This window comes from Dermacentor silvarum, chromosome 5 (assembly GCF_013339745.2).
Source record: "Dermacentor silvarum isolate Dsil-2018 chromosome 5, BIME_Dsil_1.4, whole genome shotgun sequence".
Classification (NCBI taxonomy): Eukaryota; Metazoa; Arthropoda; class Arachnida; order Ixodida; family Ixodidae; genus Dermacentor; species Dermacentor silvarum.
The window spans coordinates 150,751,990-150,770,782 of NC_051158.1; the positions used below are offsets into that span (position 1 = coordinate 150,751,990).

The 18,793-nt window shown below is 48.2% G+C and overlaps 1 protein-coding gene across 1 annotated transcript in view; it reads left to right on the plus strand.

Annotated features, from left to right (window-relative positions):
- LOC119453798 (N-fatty-acyl-amino acid synthase/hydrolase PM20D1) overlaps nt 1–18,793 on the plus strand; it is a 62,501-nt gene that overhangs the window by 37,866 nt on the left and 5,842 nt on the right. Inside the window, exons 9-10 of the mRNA XM_037715847.2 lie at nt 1,218–1,289; nt 9,130–9,298. Coding sequence (XP_037571775.1) covers nt 1,218–1,289; nt 9,130–9,298 — 241 coding nt within the window. The remainder of the gene's footprint in view (nt 1–1,217; nt 1,290–9,129; nt 9,299–18,793) is intronic.

Here is an 18,793-nt window from a genome sequence, read left to right on the forward strand (position 1 = left end):
CAAGTTCTAAGGAAGTAATTTTCAGTTATCTCCAGGATCCCGCATGGATGTAGCATATTCTAATTTAGGCCGTAATAAAGTTTTATGCAGTAGGTATTTTAGATTAGATGGCATTCTAGAAATGTTAACGGTGCAGATACCCTAACATGCGGTTAGCGTTGCTATTGATGTACTCGATGGGAACTGACCATGACAGGCTTACGGTTGTACGAACACCCTGATACTTGTACGAGTCGACTATTTTGAGAGGGATGTTATTTAGGATGTAAACGTTTTGGTGGTGAGCCACCCGGGGTAGTTGTAGTACTTTACACTCGTTAATATTCAGCGCCATTAACCAGGAGTTGTATCATTTAGCTAATGAGTTACAAGTTGTAGTCGACTTCATTGGTTATTTTGTGAAATACAACACAGTCGTAAGTAAACGAATGTATGTTAGAGGACAGCATAGCCAGAAGGTCGTTAATATAAATTCAAAATAAGAAAGGGCCCAGGAATGAACCTTGGGATATGGCAGAATAAATGTCACTGAAAGAAGAACTGTATCCATTAGCTTACAACAAACTGAGTGCGATTTGTTAGGAAATGCTCAATGCTGGTGAGGAGGTTAGGATCCAGATTTAGTTTACTTAGTTTGAACAACAGAACCTTGTGGCAAACCTTGTCGAAACACCTTGGAGAAATCTATGAAAATACAGTCTGTGCAACATTCGGTGGACATTCCGTGTAACCTATCGGGAAAAGAAACTAGTTGTGTTTCACGTAAAAAATTGGCAGGGCTAAAAAAAATTATATGCTCCAGTAATTTACAAGTACAAGTCATGAAAATGGGACGGTAATTAATGGGTTGCCACGTTCAGATTGTCCATTTGTGAGGCAGTGTGGTAGTATCTAGAGATTGCTGAAAATGTTTTGAGAGTATAATTGAACTAACAAAACTATAGTACTTTTTGAAAATTTAGTGGTAATACCTGAGCCATACCCAGGAAAACAATTAATATTCAGAGAAATAGTTAGTTTTAGAACACTGGACACTTTTAACAGTAATTGAAGGAATTTTCGCATAGTCATATTTACGTGGGGTGGGCAAAACACTTCTACATGTCGGAAAAGTTTTTCAGGAACTTTTCACAAACGGTTGCTGGAAAATGATTCGTGAGGTAGGCGTGACAAGCATGTTTTCAAATTTCTTTTCCCCGCCATGTATGTTGCCGCAGGACAACGTGGTTCCATCGGAGGCGCACGCCTACATCAACCATCGGGTGCACCCTTCACAGTCGGTGGCTGAGGTGAGAGGTGGCTGTGCACCAGCGATGTGGTAGAACTGCTCATGAATAGACAAATACTATCATCAGAATACATTAAAAGAAGGCCTAATTGGACATTGACAGTGCACATAAACACTGTTCTGTGGGCAGGCGCGGATCCAGGGGGGATGTCCGGAGGTCCTGACCCCCCCCCCCCCCCCCTCAGATTTCTGCACCGCCCCCTCGCTGACAGGGGGATGGCCCTGTCGCGAAAATTATGGCCACCAGCATTCTTCAAAATCATTTTTCGCGAGTACCAATGGTAATAGCCATGTAGAAGTAAAGCTAGCTCGCTCACAAGCTTAGTTGTATTCCGTAGGGGTGTGGTGTCGCGAGGTTGCCGTAGTTATTTTTTCTCAGGCACACCTTGGACCTCCTGGCGCAGGCCATGCCTTACTCGTACCGTCGGTGGTGTCGAATGAACGAGGGGACATCCGTTTTGCCAAGCATGCTGATGTCCGCGCGAGCGCCTTCGCGCCTGATCAACTTAGTTCCCCATTGGGGTGTCAACGGTTGCATCATTGGCTGTCATCGGTTCTGTGATCAACCTGCTTAATGAAAGAGATCTCTCGCTGAAGTGTTCATATATAAATAATAACAACTAACAGCTAAACTAAGAACTACGCATAGGCAACTTTTTTTTTTAACTGTAGCACCAATTGTGATCACAGTTACACGTTGACAATATCCAGTACAAGCACAGTACCGTTCGTACGCTACAAGTTTTTCATAGTGACTTCGCAGTTGTCATACATTAAGCATAGGAGGCTCAAACCCGCCGGATCCGTTTTTTCTGAGTGGCCGTGCTCGCGGAGCGGGGCGAAACCTCGAGCAGCGGCTGCGAAATGGGGGAGCGTGACGTCAGCGGCCAGCGCGCGGGCATAGAGAAAGGAATTGCACGGGCATAGGATGGCGTCGCGTGGTTAGAGAAACGGGAGCAGATGCGCGCCTTGTGTAAAAGGATGACGTCGCGTGGGAAACAAAACATCAAGACGCTAGCTGGCTCGCGCTCACAGCTACTACGCCACATCGTTCTTCCTGTAGGTGGCGTCGTGAGTCTTCATATGCGGTGATTCGCATATCGTAAACAACCAGCGTAGTGGTTGCCGCGTTGGAGCAGAGCGTTGCTCCAAAGCAAACGAATGTGTCTCATCCGGACACAAGGAATCTTCTTAAGGAAATCAAGGTGTCCCAACAGAACTCCAAAGATGGACCCTTGCTTACACGTTTATAATGAACCTGTGACAGATCATCACAAATTTTATTTTAAGAAACAATACAGGCTAGATATACCGGGTGTTCAAAATTAAGCTTTATGGTTTTCTTAAAATGAGGCACTGGGAGGCACGTGAAAATCACCTGCGCAAATAAGTTATGTGGCCAGGGGGACACAAAGTGAGATGATAATTATCGCTAGTCAGCAGCCGAATTGACTACAATTGAATAATTAACTTTTTATTGACTGCAGTAAGTGTGTATGTTTGTATTCAAAAGTTAGAGGCAGTCGTGTTTCTACACAGTTTCACTTCGAAGAATCCTTCTTTACTCGCGGACAACTTTCTCTGGCAATGAAGGGAAAGCTACGGAGGCAAAGCGCTCAGAAGTGAGGGTGCTTCTGAAAAGAGTCCCGCGTTTTAATCCACGTTGGTTTATGTTGGCGAAGAGTAAGCATAAACAGCTTATTAGCAACAGTTAAATAAGACATAACACACCACTGAGTGTAAAAGTTTACTCATTTTGCGGCTTTTCCCTTCCGCGTCTGGGCAAACGCGAAATCGTCGCACGTGGAAGTTGCGTCGATTCAGCGTCTGTTCCGAGCAACCAAAAGCACTGTCAAACGCTGCCGGACTACTTGGTGCGGTAACACATGTGCAGCATCCACGCGCTCGTAGCTTTCCCTTCATTGCCACAGAAAGTTGTCCGCGAGTATAGCGTGTCTATGCTCCGAGATATCCAACTACAAATTTTAATTGTCGTTTGCATGATTACGCATGCAAGAGAGTGAGGATCGGTGCAAAGCTCCTCCCTAATGTGCCGCGGCTGTTGGGTACGGCGCTTAGTCTGACAACGTGGCGGAGGCATTGGCAAAGATAACTGTCCTCCTTCCCCTCACGGCTGGCGAAATAAAAAAAAAATCGAAGAACCCGTAACCGCTGTCGTAACACGCGACCGCGCAGCCTGTAAAAATGGCGGCAGCTGCCATGCCGAGATAATGGCGCGCGCAGAGAAGCCGTAGGGGAGTGCGCATGCGTAATGGTGACTAGACGACCGGGCATTGTCCTTGCCTGGGCTACGCAAATAAAGTGACTGCTGATTTCCAAGTATTGTGTTTTATGGAAATCAAAAGCAACAACGGTACCATCAACAGCAGAAACCTTTTTAGCTATGCTAACGAATATTTCATACTGGCGCTTTAAATTTGGTGTTGTCATGCACAAATTTCATGACAACACTTCACCCATCAAGATGTCAATGCCCTAAAAATGTTCAAAATGCCTCCCTTCCACAGCAACGCAAAGCATAAACCGCTCTCGCGTCGAGTCGATAACTCTGCGTAGTACAATTGAAATTTGGAGTCTGATATCTCGAAGCACGAACACGCTAGAATAATTCTTCCGACTGATACTGTGTAGAAACACGACTGCCTCTAAGTTTTCAATACAAAGATACCCACTTACTGCAGTCGACAAAAAATAATTGTTCAATTTTAGTTAATTGGGCTGCTCACAGCGATAATTATCATCTCACTTTGTGCCCCCCTGGCCACATAACTTAATTGCACAGGTGGTCTTTGCGTGCCTCCCAGTGCCTAATTTTAAGAAAAGCATCAAGCTTAGTTTTGAACACCCTGTATTATCAGGCACAGCCGCCAAGCACATGGCTGTATTGGGTAATGTGATTTTCCTATAAGCTCGGAGAAACCGATACCTGGCTTCGCTATAGGGCTTCTTCATCTTTCTGGGGTTTTACGTGCCAAAACCAGTTCTGATTATGAGGCACGCCGTAGTGGAAGGCTCCGGATTAATTTTGACCACCTGGGGTTCTATAACGTGCACTACAACGTAAGCACACGGTCGTTATTGCATTTCGCTTCCATCGAAATGCGGCCGCCGCGGCCGGGATTCGATCCCGCGATCTCGTGCTCAGCAGCGCAACGCCTGAGCTGACTGAGCCACCACGGCGGGCTACAGGTGTTGCTCTAGCCGTATAAAACGCGGGTTTATCGTGAGCAGAAACGGTGAATTTCAGTAAATGAGAGAGGCTACTATCATCATCATCATCATCATCGACAAAAGCTGACCCCCCCCCCCCTCAGAAAAAACCTGGATCCGCCCCTGTCTGTGGGTACAATTAACCTTGCTTTAATGTAGCATAATAAAGTGTCATTAAGCAAGTCAACCAGGAAAGACGGTACAGTCTGAACTCAGTTAAATCATGTATTTCTTATAGCGAACATTTCCAATGCTACGTTTAACATTTTTATTGCACAGAAAGAAACAGCAGACTTCTGCAATTCCTTTTGCCTCTGAACCTATTTACTGGCATAATAGCATTCTGTCAAAGGGGAGACTGTCATATAAAAAAAGTGCTGGAACAAAAACATTCACCATTATAGAAGAATGGGCAAAAATCAAACAGTTATAGAGTAGTTTAGAACTGTCGGGGAGGGATTCAGTTGGAAGATCCTTTGCCTCTGAACCTATTTTCTGGCATAATAGCATTCTGTCAACAAAGGGGAGACTGTCATATAAAAAAAGTGCTGGAACAAAAACATTCACCATTATAGAAGAATGGGCAAAAATCAAACAGTTATAGAGTAGTTTAGAACTGTCGGGGAGGGATTCAGTTGGAAGATCCTTTGCCTCTGAACCTATTTTCTGGCATAATAGCATTCTGTCAACAAAGGGGAGACTGTCATATAAAAAAAGTGCTGGAACAAAAACATTCACCATTATAGAAGAATGGGCAAAAATCAAACAGTTATAGAGTAGTTTAGAACTGTCGGGAGGGATTCAGTTGGAAGATCCTTTGCCTCTGAACCTATTTTCTGGCATAATAGCATTCTGTCAAAGGGGAGACTGTCATATAAAAAAAGTGCTGGAACAAAAACATTCACCATTATAGAAGAATGGGCAAAAATCAAACAGTTATAGAGTAGTTTAGAACTGTCGGGGAGGGATTCAGTTGGAAGATCCTTTGCCTCTGAACCTATTTTCTGGCATAATAGCATTCTGTCAACAAAGGGGAGACTGTCATATAAAAAAAGTGCTGGAACAAAAACATTCACCATTATAGAAGAATGGGCAAAAATCAAACAGTTATAGAGTAGTTTAGAACTGTCGGGGAGGGATTCAGTTGGAAGATCCTTTGCCTCTGAACCTATTTTCTGGCATAATAGCATTCTGTCAACAAAGGGGAGACTGTCATATAAAAAAAGTGCTGGAACAAAAACATTCACCATTATAGAAGAATGGGCAAAAATCAAACAGTTATAGAGTAGTTTACAACTGTCGGGGAGGCATTCAGTTGGAAGAATAACGTTTTAATTGAAAGTAAGTATGCCTGTCTGTCTGTCTGGCAGCGAAAACCATCCATGCTTGGAGCATTTTATTCTTGGCGCATCCTCAATACTGCGTATCTCCTATGTTTGAAACTCACCGTCATCATTGACATGAACGCCTCATTTGTACTGTTAATACAGTTAAACCTGTTTATAACGAACCTCCATATAACGAATTCCTGGATATAACAAAGTTTTTCTATTTCCCGCTGTTACTCCATAGAAGCACTTGTATTTGAGACCTCTATGTATCGAAGTGGCAGCGGGAGATCCCCTCGAAATAACGAATTTTCCCCGCCGACAACCTAGAGATTTTGCCCTGAATTTTGTCATTTTTGTGCGAACAGCATCCGGAAGCACCTTCTCCTCCGCGACAGAATGCGAAGTGGCGGTGGCGCGCTTGGCGCGCTCGAATTCACGGCGACTGCGAGGCGAGAGCGAGCGCACGTGTGCGTGCGTGCGAGTGTTCACGAAGTGGGCCTGCATTCCTCGAGCCGGCGATCTTGCCGCCACGGGCGTGACCTTTCCCTCTCACTTTTTTTCCGATAAAACGGGTCCAAAAATTGCCTGCGCGTTAGAATCGAGCACGACCCTAAATTTGCGCTACCATATCGCCATCGGCATTTCAATATGGTCGCTTCCTACGCACTTCGAGCCTAGCTCCCGTAGCTTCGACCATGTGCTGTAGTACGTGTGCTTAGGCATTAGTCTACCAATTTAGTTAAACAGTGAATGTTTACAAGTTTATATGGCCGATAAAACTACTATCCTTACTTTGTATAGCTGTCTGCTAATTTGCTGTCGCAATCGATGCTTCGCCTTTTGGGCAAAACTGGGACTGTTTTGTTCATCGCAACTTTAGTGTATTTGGACTAAATCTTGAGCGATAGTTATATTTCTGTATGAAAGCATGAGGTGCGCGGTACTGTAAAGGATTTTTTTTCCTCTCTTTTGTTTACGGAAAATGGATGCACGTTACAATCGAGGGCGCATTAGAATCGAGTAAATACGGTAAGCGGTTCTTTTTTTTAATTTCCGTGCCAAACCTGCATATAACGAAATCCTCTTTATAACGAATTTTTTCTGGAATTTGTCAGTTTCGTTATATCCAGGTTTAACTGTGATGTTTTCATGACCATCACAACAAAGGATTTTATTCCAGAACATCTCCATTTCTTTTTTTTTTAAGAAGCAACCTCTTTGCAATGTACGCGTCATGCTTGTCTGCAATGGTATTGCCAGTCGTGGCCTCGGAGATGCATGTGCAGATGCCACCACTCTTATAGAGTCCGCGAGGGGCACAAACCGTAGATGAAATAGCAGTCGCACAACAGCGTAGTGGGCAATGTGTCCGCTCCGGAATGCACATTGCTGCATGTGTTACTCTTTTGAATCCCAGTGGTGCATGGTAGGCACAATGCAGTTTTAAATATTTGTCTGCACTTTCTGTGTTCTGCCCACATCCGTGTGAACCACCTCGTCTCTTGCAAGGACTGAGATGTTGCACCACTGCTGTGACTGACTACAAGTGTCACTGCCACATGACAATATGTTTTCAGCACAGAGGCACCGAGTGTAGGCACAGTGCAGTTTCATGGATGAAGCTTATACTGAATTCTTCCATCGTCACCAAACATAGAAGCGTAGTTATCAACGTGTGTTGTGGTATAAGAAGAGAAATCAGGTAGGCTGTATCGCGGTCGCAAGCGTAGTGGGTTACGTGAAACATCTTGCGCGTGCTGTGGAGGGTGCATGGGCACTAGGGTACAGAAAGGGTGTAACCAAATACACAAGTGACACTTGTTCGTTCATTACAAAGCTTACATGCTCAGCTTCTGATACAGCTATGGGGGGGGGTCCTACGGTCTACTCTTGCAGTTGTGCTCGCTCCTTATTCCTAGTGGACCCGCCGTGGTCAAAGGTGGTGGGTGCGGATTGGCATCCCTCTAGCTGTCTTGCTGCCCAAGTCATTGCGTGTCGAACGTGAGGGTGCCACAGCCAAGGAAGCGTCAAATTTCTACAACAAATTGCACACTTGTAAGCCTTAGGATTCCTAATGAGCACAGGTTTGAGCTTGATGGACTACCATAAAGACCTGCATATAATACGTACCTGCGTGTAATACGAGGCAAAATTTAAGGATAGCAAAAAGGGGGGTGAGTTGCATCTCCTTGAAATACGAGGGAGGCCAATTCGGCAAAAACACTTCATTACATCAATTTCGCGCTTCAATCATCATCATCCTTGGCCTGTCTCTTGTCCGAAAACTCTTCCTGGAGATAGTCATCTTCTGTACTGTCGAGCATGTTTTGAGATGCCCCACTGCCTACCTGCAGTGCAGCTGGGAATTTTCTCTGCATCTAAATCACCTGCCTCGTGAGGGTAGCCAAGTACTGCTTTCACGGTCCTGGCATTCTTCTGCTTCACTGTGGATAAAAAATGCAATTTCCCGATAGCCTGCATTTCACGGGGTTAGCACGCTAGCTCGTGTGCTGCCGAGGTGCACACTCGCTTGCTAGGTCAGCATGTTATGGCCGCCAAACCCAGGCAGTCTCCAGATGGTGCCTCTAGTACGCTAGAGGATGATGGTAGCCAGGCAGCAGTAACGAAACCAAAACTTTGAGCCCGATTTCTGGCTGAAATTTCGGTTTGGATCCACATATAGACGATTTTATATTAGATTCATGAGCACCGCCATATTGGGCTGTTACACAAACAATTTCTAAGTTTTATGAGAAGTGAAGTCACATAACACGTGACGGCTGAACACATTTATACAAATATATTCGTGCTTGCAATGCGACTGTAGTAACGTACATTTCGTTGTTAGAGGTAGCAAACACTAGCGTTAACAGCCCAAGATGGCGGAACCTAAACACTTCTGTACAATAGTCTATAGCACCAAGTGGAAACTTAAGACACCAGTAATCAGAAAATGTCATGGTATTATATGAGAGTTCTTACGGTATACCTGCTACGGTTGAGTGAGCTTTCTCAAGTGCCGCCCCTCCTGGTAGGAACAACAAACGTAATGCCGAGTTATGCCTCTCTGAAGGCTCAGCCAGAGGCTAAATCTAGATCCAATTACGATTCAATATTACTGACAGAGAAGTCGCTAAACTGTCTCCAATTGTTCTGTCAACTCAACAAAAAGTTGTGGATTACTAAATAAACAAATTTGTTGCTAAACAGACAAGAAATTCGTTAAGTCAAGTGAAGAAATTGCTAACGTGGCAATGCTGATAGTGTGTATGAATGCAGGTTGTAGAGCTTGACCGGCAGCTGCTGGGCGGACTGCCCAATGTCTCCCTGGAGGTTCTCTATGCCATGGAGGCGCACCCCGTGTCACCGCACAGCGAGCAAGACCTGGGCTACCGTGCCATCGCCTGCAGCGTGCGGAAGATCTTTCCCGAGGCAATTCCTGTTCCTGGTGGGTGCTGTTAATTTTTTTGAGGTCATTGCTATCATTGCCAGCCTTCTAGAGTTATACATTGGACCCAGAAGTGTTGCTCCAATACACACTTCATGAATAACACAAAAAGTTTGATGCGAATAGGAACATAGACAACAATAACAATCAATCAATCAAACAAATGTTTATTATAACGCCCAGCAATAGCTAAGGAGCCTTTGTACTGGTGCACTTAAAAATTAATTCACAAAACACAATGTAGAGAAGAAGAAAATGTGGTAGGCAAAACAGATGTGAGGCAAAGAAACAAACAGGAAAAAAGAAATCGAGGAGGCGGGCATAATGGTGAGCCAATCATACAGCGTGACTATTTATACGTGTACAGTGTTACTGCAGGCAGAATACTCATAATAACAATATTTTATTTTCCATCCGTGTGATGGAAGAGACTGTGGATAAGAGCTTCTTTTGAGAGACCAGAGGGAAGGGGGGTATTCTGTAAGAGTCCTCCTAGAGGACTGTCCACTTCGGCTCTCGCGATTGGCTCCAGCAGCACAAGCGAGGAGACTGGCTGGCTCCTTCTCGCTAGTGCTGTTGGAGCCAATTGAAACAGCTGAAGTGGACAGTCCACTAGGTGGACTCTTACAGAATACCCCCTCCCCCGGCTTGACTAAAGTTTCCAGCCCCTTTTGTACAAGGCTGTCAGGAAAAGCAAACAAACCAGCGGCTTAAAAGCGTCATCATAGTAAAATGTTAAAATTCTGGGATGTTATGTACCAAAAACATAATTATGAGGCATGCCGTAATGGGGGACGCTGGGTTAATTTTAACCGCCTGGGGTTCTTTAACGTGCATCCAATGAATGGTATATGGATATTTTTTCATTTCGTCCTGATCGAAATGTGGCTGCCACGGCCGGGATTTGTTCCCGCAACCTCAGACTTAGCAGCACACGTAGAAGGGTGTTCTGAGGAACATAATTTGTCACAGCTCTTACAACAGAGAGTCAAAGAGAGCAGTCAGAAGGAAGGTTTCACAAGCATTGTTTAGAACATCACACACCCAGGGGAAACATAAGGGACAGGGACCTTTTTCTGTTTCTTGAGCTGCTTCACCAATCACACATGTGTCAGTAAGTTCCCGTTCTCGTCCATTGTAATTCTTTTAATCTTTGCAATGCTTCGCCATTCTTAATGTCTTATAAATTAGCCCAACCTTCAGTCATGGTTCATTTCACACAGCTTAGCGCGACGAGAACACACCACTGTGTTTGCGTTCACCGTCGATGCACAGCAAACAGTCATGTGCCGGACATAACCAGAGTTGGAAAGCGCGAGGAAGGAAAATATACCCTATAAAGGAAAGACTGATACGCTGATAAGATGGAAAGCTGACTACAAATTAAAGTGTTCGCCTTCGGTGCCCAAGCTCCAGAGCCATTGCACCTGCAGAAGCAAAGGCAAGCAAAGCACATGGGACACGAAGCTCTTGCATATGAACGGCTCTTTTATTAATGTTAGAACAACTAGAATATAGCAAGGAATTGTCGGAAATGTAAGTCAACAAAAAAAGTTTATGGACCACGGGATCTCAGAAAATTTCCAATTTCCGAGCAGCCTAACAACGCAGCCAGTATATGTGAACAACATTGTGATGTTCGGTTTTACTGACTACTATTGCAGGCTGCTCAAAAATTAGACGTTTTCTGAAATCCTGTGCTCCATAAACTTGTTTGGTTGACATTACATACAGTGCGCAGCGATTGAAGTGCGGTGCAGTAGAACCCCGCTGTTACGTTCCTGGGTGCTGCGTTTTCCCGAGTGGTACGTCGTTTTTGGCCAGTCCCGGCATAGTTCCCATAGGACCCAATGCATTGGGAACCCTGCTGTTGCGTCGCACTGTGGGACCATTCCCGCCGGCCCGAGCGGCCATGTTGATTTTTTGTCACTTGGCTCGGTGGCTTGACGATGGGATTGGCCACCCAAAGTGCCGGGGGCAACACCTATGACGTGTTTTCGGTTTCCACTAGCAAAAGCATGTCCTTTGAGATTCGTATTTGCTATCTAAAATTGGTGTCTATGACGTGTTTGGGCCTTAAAATTGGTTTTGGCACATAGTTGTTTCGTATAAAGTTCAAGGGCAATAACGCCGACCCCGCGTGCCATAAGCTGTATGTCTGAGTAAAGGCGTGCGAGCGTCAGCCAACGATTGCGGCTCAATCTCGCACGTGCGAAGCAGAAAGGTGGGGCGGAAGGGCGCTTCTTCTGTCGCCCACTAGGCACGGGGAGAGGGAGGGGGGGGGTTACTCTGGCACCATATCTTGAAAGCAATCTGCGACGTAGAAAAAGTGCGCGCCCTCGCGGTGTTGTACTCTGGCATTAATTGTGTACTGTGCCGTCGTGCGGGGTGTGGGGTCTCACACGGGCTCTTGGGACAAAGGAACGACAACACAGTTTTGCAACCAATAAAAAGGGAATTTATTGCACCTTTTCTACACTAATACACACTAGCCGAATTACAACCAATAGAACATTCACATGGGCGCGCGACAAATCAAGGAAGTCCGACTCACCGCTACCGGATAGCGAGCATGCTATGACACCATCGCCTAGTAGTTCACGTGTACAGTCACGTGAACGGTGGCGTGCTCGAACGATCCGTGTTCGTCCATACCGGTGTCCTGCTCTTAGCCTCGCGCGACGGTCGCGCGAAGCGGGCCAGCGCACGTGCGAAGCGTTCGTGCGTGTTGCTCGCCGATCCCAAGCCAAAGAGAGATCGCCTTCGACCTTTTTCTCCCAAGTCACCCCGCTGTTCAGTGGCGTTACCATCGCGACACTTGCGCCATCTCTTGTAACGCGCCACAGCCACTACGACCACCGCCAGCACTTAGCCACGCGGTGAAGCCAAACCACAGGAGACGCGTGAGAGTCGCGCATCCCCACATCCCCCCAACCTTAAATCACTACACATACTCCGGCGAAACATGTCACAAGGTCTATCAACGCACGCGTCGCGAACAAAAGTTAGTACATGCGACAGTGACGCCGCCGAGGAAATGTCCACACGTTATCCACAACATGCGAGCCGACATTGTCTCTGGGGTTCTCTGCTGGCGTCCGTTGGTCACAGCACCAGCTCTGCAGATTCGATGGCACGACTCCAGCACAGGACTTCGGAAACGGCGACGCAGAAGCCGGCCCGGAGCAAGCGTCGCTCGCGCTGACGTGCCCTGCCGGCGAGAGCCGCTGTAGCCGTTGGTGACTGCCGGCTCTTTTCCCAGCCGCCGAGGGTAACGAGCCGGACACAGGCGGCCGCCGAAATCGCTGCGCCGAACTGGCCACAGGCATCTGCATCGCCTGGGGTGGCTCGTTCGTAGGCTGGGGCAGCAGCGCAGGCGATGTGCAGGTGACAGCAAACCAGGGGTGACTCCGCTCACACTGCGTACACTCAACGCACTCGACAAACACTAAAGTAGTGCAAGGGAGAGGAATTCGGCACACGCATCGCCCACGTGGTACAATGTTCAATTCGGCTAGCAGAAATTTCGGGTGGCATTTCAGATGCTAAGTTCACGTGAACAAAGCTTGCTTTCTTGAGTCGAACGAGTAATTTCAATTCGTGCGAGGCTAACTAGAATGAGGGAAGCAAAGTGCGACACCTCAACACAACGGTCCACCAGGTTGTGTCCCTCCACGTGCGACAGGCGGCTTCGTAAAGCCTTAGGCCTAATGCGTCGCTATCCTGACAACAACCGGCATCAAAAAAAAAAAACATCACCCAAAATGGGCACAACAGGCAGCCGCGAGGAGACGTTAGCTCTGTGAGGTGGTCCTACCCCGCTCGGTGCACACAGCATTCGAGTTGACGGCGCCCACCGTCCCAGATGGTGTCGGAGCACCCGGTGCCAGGCCGCAATACCAGTCAGCCCGTAGCGGCACCCATGGCCCGCGGCCACCCGGCTCCCTGAGCCGCGACTTCCGAAGTCAAAGAGATAGAAGCTATTTACATAAGAAATTCGGACCACCCACGAGGCTTCCGTACTCACTCGCTTCAGGCTTACCAATGCTCCACGGGCGCTAGGCCTCACTCTCCCAGGATGCAGACCACGTGGCTCTCGTACCGACGAGTGTACAGTACTTCAACAAAACACTCGTGAAAAGGCTTAGCATGTTGAAAAGTTCAAACACGCTACAGCAACCGTCGCCTCTCTCAAGAAAGCACGCCGCCGACGCTAGCGATCAAAATTCACGCTAGGACTACGCTTCGATTGAAACAAAGGTTGTCTCGAACCGCGCAAAACTGTTAAAATTATCGTCCGATGCCCCAAGAGGTCCACGTTGGGCAGCCAGATGTGGGGTCTCACACGGGCTCTTGGGACAAAGGAACGACAACACAGTTTTGCAACCAATCAAAAGGGCATTTATTGCACCTTTTCTACACTAATACATACTAGCCGAATTACAACCAATACTGTGCAGTCCACATATAACGATACCACATATAACGATATATCGGTTATAACGATGAGTCGACCTAAGAGTATCAACTTATGCATTGGGGCTATGAGAAAAAAAAACCATATATAACGATATATTATTCACCGCATATCGGATATAACGATTGAAATTTTGCTTCTGGGCAGTGCTTTTCATGCAGAATAAACGTGAAAATTGCGTTCCTACGTTGCCCTTAACCCAGACGGGGCGAAAAGTTTGCCTACGCGAGTTCGTATCTGCCGCCATTACCGCGCAACGCATCCCGCCCGCGCGCCGATTGGGAAAGCCACGGAGAGCATCGCAAGTTGGTGCAGCGTGCACAAGATGGCGCCAGCTGCTTCACCCCCGCGTCCCCGGCGGTCGCGCGAGCAGAGGGCGGAAGAAAGGCGATAAGCGAAGGCAACGCCTCCTCTGGCGAGGGGCGCCTGCGCTCCCTGCCGCGCTCTCTCTCAATGGAAGCAGCGGCAGGTGCCCCCCTTGAGACGAAACTAATTTTGCAAGAGGGGGGAGAAAGCGATAAGCAAGCGACGCCTGCGCGACCTATGCACTGCGGAAGCAGCGGGAGGTGCGCCGTCAAAGCGCAAAGCTGCGTCTCTCGAGACGAAGCTGCAAAATTTGCAAGACTTGAAGTACGAGCTCACGCAGTGGATGATATTGACGATTATGAAAACCGGGAGCGCCACGATCATGAAGGCTAGAAGCAGTGTCCATGCCGATCAACGGAAAAGGCGGGCTTCGTGCACCACGACGAAAACCCCATGGGCGAAACCAACAAGGTGGTGTCCGAACTCTGGGAGCACGTCGCTACTGACGATGAAACAGGTGGTGCTTCGATGGAGGAGCTTCTGAGTGAAAATAGTGCTGCCTCGTTCTGCGAAGAGAACTCCGACGGGGCGATCGTTGTCGCAACAGACGGCGGCGTTGTGCGACGGAGGCGATGACAGCAGCAGCAGTGACAACGAGATTGACAATGGCCCGCCTTTGACACCGACCCCGAGGCTCAACCAAAGTGCAACATTGTCGATCGAGTCGCTCATTGAATTCATGCACACTAAATTATAGCCGCCAGTGTTCACGCAGCAGATGGACGCGATGCACACGGCGGTTGTGAATCCGAAACTTCCGCGAGTGCAGATTTTTATTTCAGCGTGCCTAACGATTGAGACGCTATTTAGAGGTGTAAATAAAAGTTTCATTTTTCACGGCCTACTTTCTACGACGTCGATTTTTTATCGCAAGTGTCAGTTTCGGTTTCGGGACTGCAAAGGTATATTCGGCATTTTTTTTTTTTTTCGCAGTCCAGATATACGATAATCGGTTATAACGATCGGATTTCTCGTTTTTCTCAATATCGTTATAAGTGGACTGCACTGTAGAACATGCACACGGGCGCGCGACAAATCAAGGAAGTCCGACTCACCGCGACCGGATAGCGAGCGAATATGTTCGCCCCATGCTATGACACCATCGCCTAGTCATTCACGTGTACAGTCACGCGAACGGTGGCGCGCTCGAACGATCCGTGTTCGTCCATGCCGGTGTCCTGCTCTTAGCCTCGCGCGACGGTCGCGCGAAGCGGGCCGGCGCACGCGCGAAGCGTTTGTGCGTGTTGCTTGCCGATCCCAAGCCAAAGAGAGAGCGCCTTCGACTTTTTTCTCCCAAGTCACCCCGCCGTTTGGTGGCGTTAGCATCGCGACACTCGCGCCATCTCTTGCAACGCGCCACAACCACTACGACCACCACCAGCACTTAGCCACGCGGTGAAGTCGAACCACAGGAGACGCGTGAGAGTCGCGCATCCCCACAGGGGTCAAGAAGCCGTATCAGAAGCCGTATCAGGAGCCAAGTCGAAAAGCCCAAGCCCAACACGTCATAGACACGAAGTCGAAAAGCCCAAGTCGAAAAGCCCAAGTCGAAAAGCCCAAGTCGCAAAGCCCAAGTCGAAAAGCCCAAGTCGAAAAGCCCAAGTCGAAAAGCCCAAGTCGAAAAGCCCGAGTCGAAAAGCCCGAGTCGAAAAGCCCGAGTCGAAAAGCCCGAGTCGAAAAGTCCGAGTCGAGACGCCCGAGTCGAGACGCCCGAGTCGAGACGCCCGAGTCGAGACGCCCGAGTCGAGACGCCCGAGTCGAGACGCCCGAGTCGAGACGCCCGAGTCGAGACGCCCGAGTCGAGACGCCCGAGTCGAGACGCCCGAGTCGAGACGCCCGAGTCGAGACGCCCGAGTCGAGACGCCCGAGTCGAGACGCCCGAGTCGAGACGCCCGAGTCGAGACGCCCGAGTCGAGACGCCCAAGTCAGAAAGAAAGCGCAAGTCGAGACGCCCAAGTCAGAAAGAAAGCGCAAGTCGAGACGCCCAAGTCAGAAAGAAAGCGCAAGTCGAGACGCCCAAGCCAGAAAGAAAGCGCAAGTCAAGAAGCCGTGTCAGAAGACGAGCCTTGGAGCCGTGCCTCGGAGCCAATTCAAGCAGTGGGCCAAGAAGCCGTAGGGCCCACGCGGGCCGTATCTTTAAAGCGATCTGCATTAGGGGCAGAGTCTAGGCAGTGTAGGTGCGTTGGCAGCTCATAGCTTTGTGCGTGCTGTGTGTTCCCGGCGCTGAGTTTGCGTTGAAGCTATAGACAGCACGAAGGTCACATCGCTCGCTGCTGCTGCGGCACTTCCTAACGCCAGCATTTTGATAAAGAGTGTCCGCACTCATCGAGTGTGATGTGTTCGTTTGCCTGTGCGCGCTGACACCATGCTCGTTAATATAGTTGGTAAATGAATGTTTACAAGTTTATACGGTTGATAAAACTATCGTTACTTTGTATCAATGTCTACAGTGGAATCTCAATGATACGATCATGGCTAATACGAATTTCTGGATGATACGAATTTTTCTGTGGTCCCGGCTGAGCCCCATTACTTTGAAACGTGCTAGAGAACGGTTGTTACGAATCGATTTTCGACCTGTGTCAGTTGATACGAATAAACGCCGCCCCACCGACGGCCGCGAAAAAGAACAGCGCGCAGTCACGTGCTTTCTCTTTCTCTTTTGGTGTGGAGGCGCGGATGCGGTGCCGGACAGCGTGGAGGCCGCGACTGGTTGCGAAGAGTTTGACGCTGACGCGGTGGCGCTTTTCTTGCTTTTGCGCGCGGACGCCGCAGCGAGCGAAGGTTCGTGCGGTCTATCGCTTCAACGGAAACAGCGGCGTAAGCACAGCGCGTACAAAGGTCAGAGCCGTGTGGAGATCGCTTTCAAGAGACGGTGCGCGTGACAACCCCGACAGCCGGCACAGGCGCAAAGTACAAGAACGCATTTGTTGGCAGAGTAGAAGCAACCCCCTCCCTCCTTCCCTCCCTCGTGCATTGCCTTCCCGCTTTGCTCCTTTCGGTGGGAGATTGCATCGCCAGTTACCCGCGCCCGGTTGCAAGATACGCATTTGGTGCCCCACAGCATAGCATCGCCTTCCCCCCCCCCCCCCCTCCCTCCCATACCCCCCGGGCTTTCGCGCGACGGAAGCAGGGCCGGGCTCGACTGGCACGCCCGGCCGTGAAGGAAGTCGCGTTTGCTCTCCGCTGTGCGTTCGCTCTCCGTGCGTGAAGGCGTGCGTCCCCCGCGCGAAAAGCGCGCTTTCACTCGCACATACGGCGCGCGGTGATGTATCGCCCTTGGACTCATGCTCCTCCTCCGCATCGCCTTCGTTGATCTCCTCTCCCATCGGTGGGCGCACCTCGTTGAGAAGCGTGCTCACTACCGCCCTTATCGGCGAGATTTTCCAGCGGAAGCCGCATTATAACCGGTATTTCGTCTCACGCGGCTGCACTGTAAGCGGTATGCGTATACATGGAGTTCTATGGGAGGGTAAACGGGAGTCGGAAAAGGCCGCATTGTAGCCAGTTCTGCGCTATAAACAGTTACGTTATAAGTGATGTATACTGTAAATGCTTTTTACGTGCGCGTGCCTGGGTGAGTTCACCTCCGACTCTTTAATTTAGCTAGTTTTAATTGTGTTTCGATGATACGAATTTCAGCTAATACGAATATTTTCCGTGACCCCGTGAGATTCGTATCATCGAGATTTCATTGTATACAAATTTGCTATCGCAATCGATGCTTTGGCTTTCGAGCAGAACTGCGACTTTTTTTCAAATGTAAGAATTCAAATAAAATTGTGTGCAGTTCACCACTACTCTCTTCTAAATTTTTCTGATTTCTCGGCTCTTGCGTTTCCCAACTCTTACATTTTTTTTGCGGTCCTGTGAAAAATGTATCAGCAGGGTTCTGCTTCTTGGCGCGTGTGGCTGCTGCCTTTTTTGTCGCTACAGGTGAGCGCAAAGTGATTGACGTGGGACCAATTGCAGTCACAATGCGTCGTCATAAAGGTTCTCGCTTTCACTGTACACCATGCTGCATCAGTTTGGTGTCCCCAGCGCTTACAGTTGAAAATTATTGTTTGCTTTTTTAAAGCAAGATTTTAAATGCATGAGTGTATATGAGCCTTTCAGGGAGAATTAAAATTACTTCATTATATCCATAGTTTGACATAGCCTATTTCGTTATAACAAGATGTGACTGCACTCCAGCGAAAAGTGTTCCTAAGACACCCGTTTGGCAATTTGAGTATCACTGTTGTCTCAAGTTGTTTTTCAAAGGTTGATAGATGCTGCAGTCTGTATATAAACCTCCTTTGTTTCCTTGGTCGTTAAATTTCCGCGTGTTTTGATGTTCTGTGTGTTGTACTTTGATGCATCTGATATAGCTGTCACATTACTACTGGTCCTTGTGGTCGTTATGTCCTGTGCTGCTCATTAACACTGGCTTTTGCTGATAGCAGGCAAGACAGATTGATTTGTGAGTGGTCTTCTTGTGGGCCACCATATATGGAATGTGAGTGACTTGCATCTGCACTCTTTTGTTGCACACGGACACATTTTGTTTGCCACTGAAATTTCCTTGATTTTGTGCACTCAATTACTTCAGCTAGATTTAAACCTGCCACCTGTGAAATTGGTGACTTCATGTGCGCCTGGTCTTCCATGCA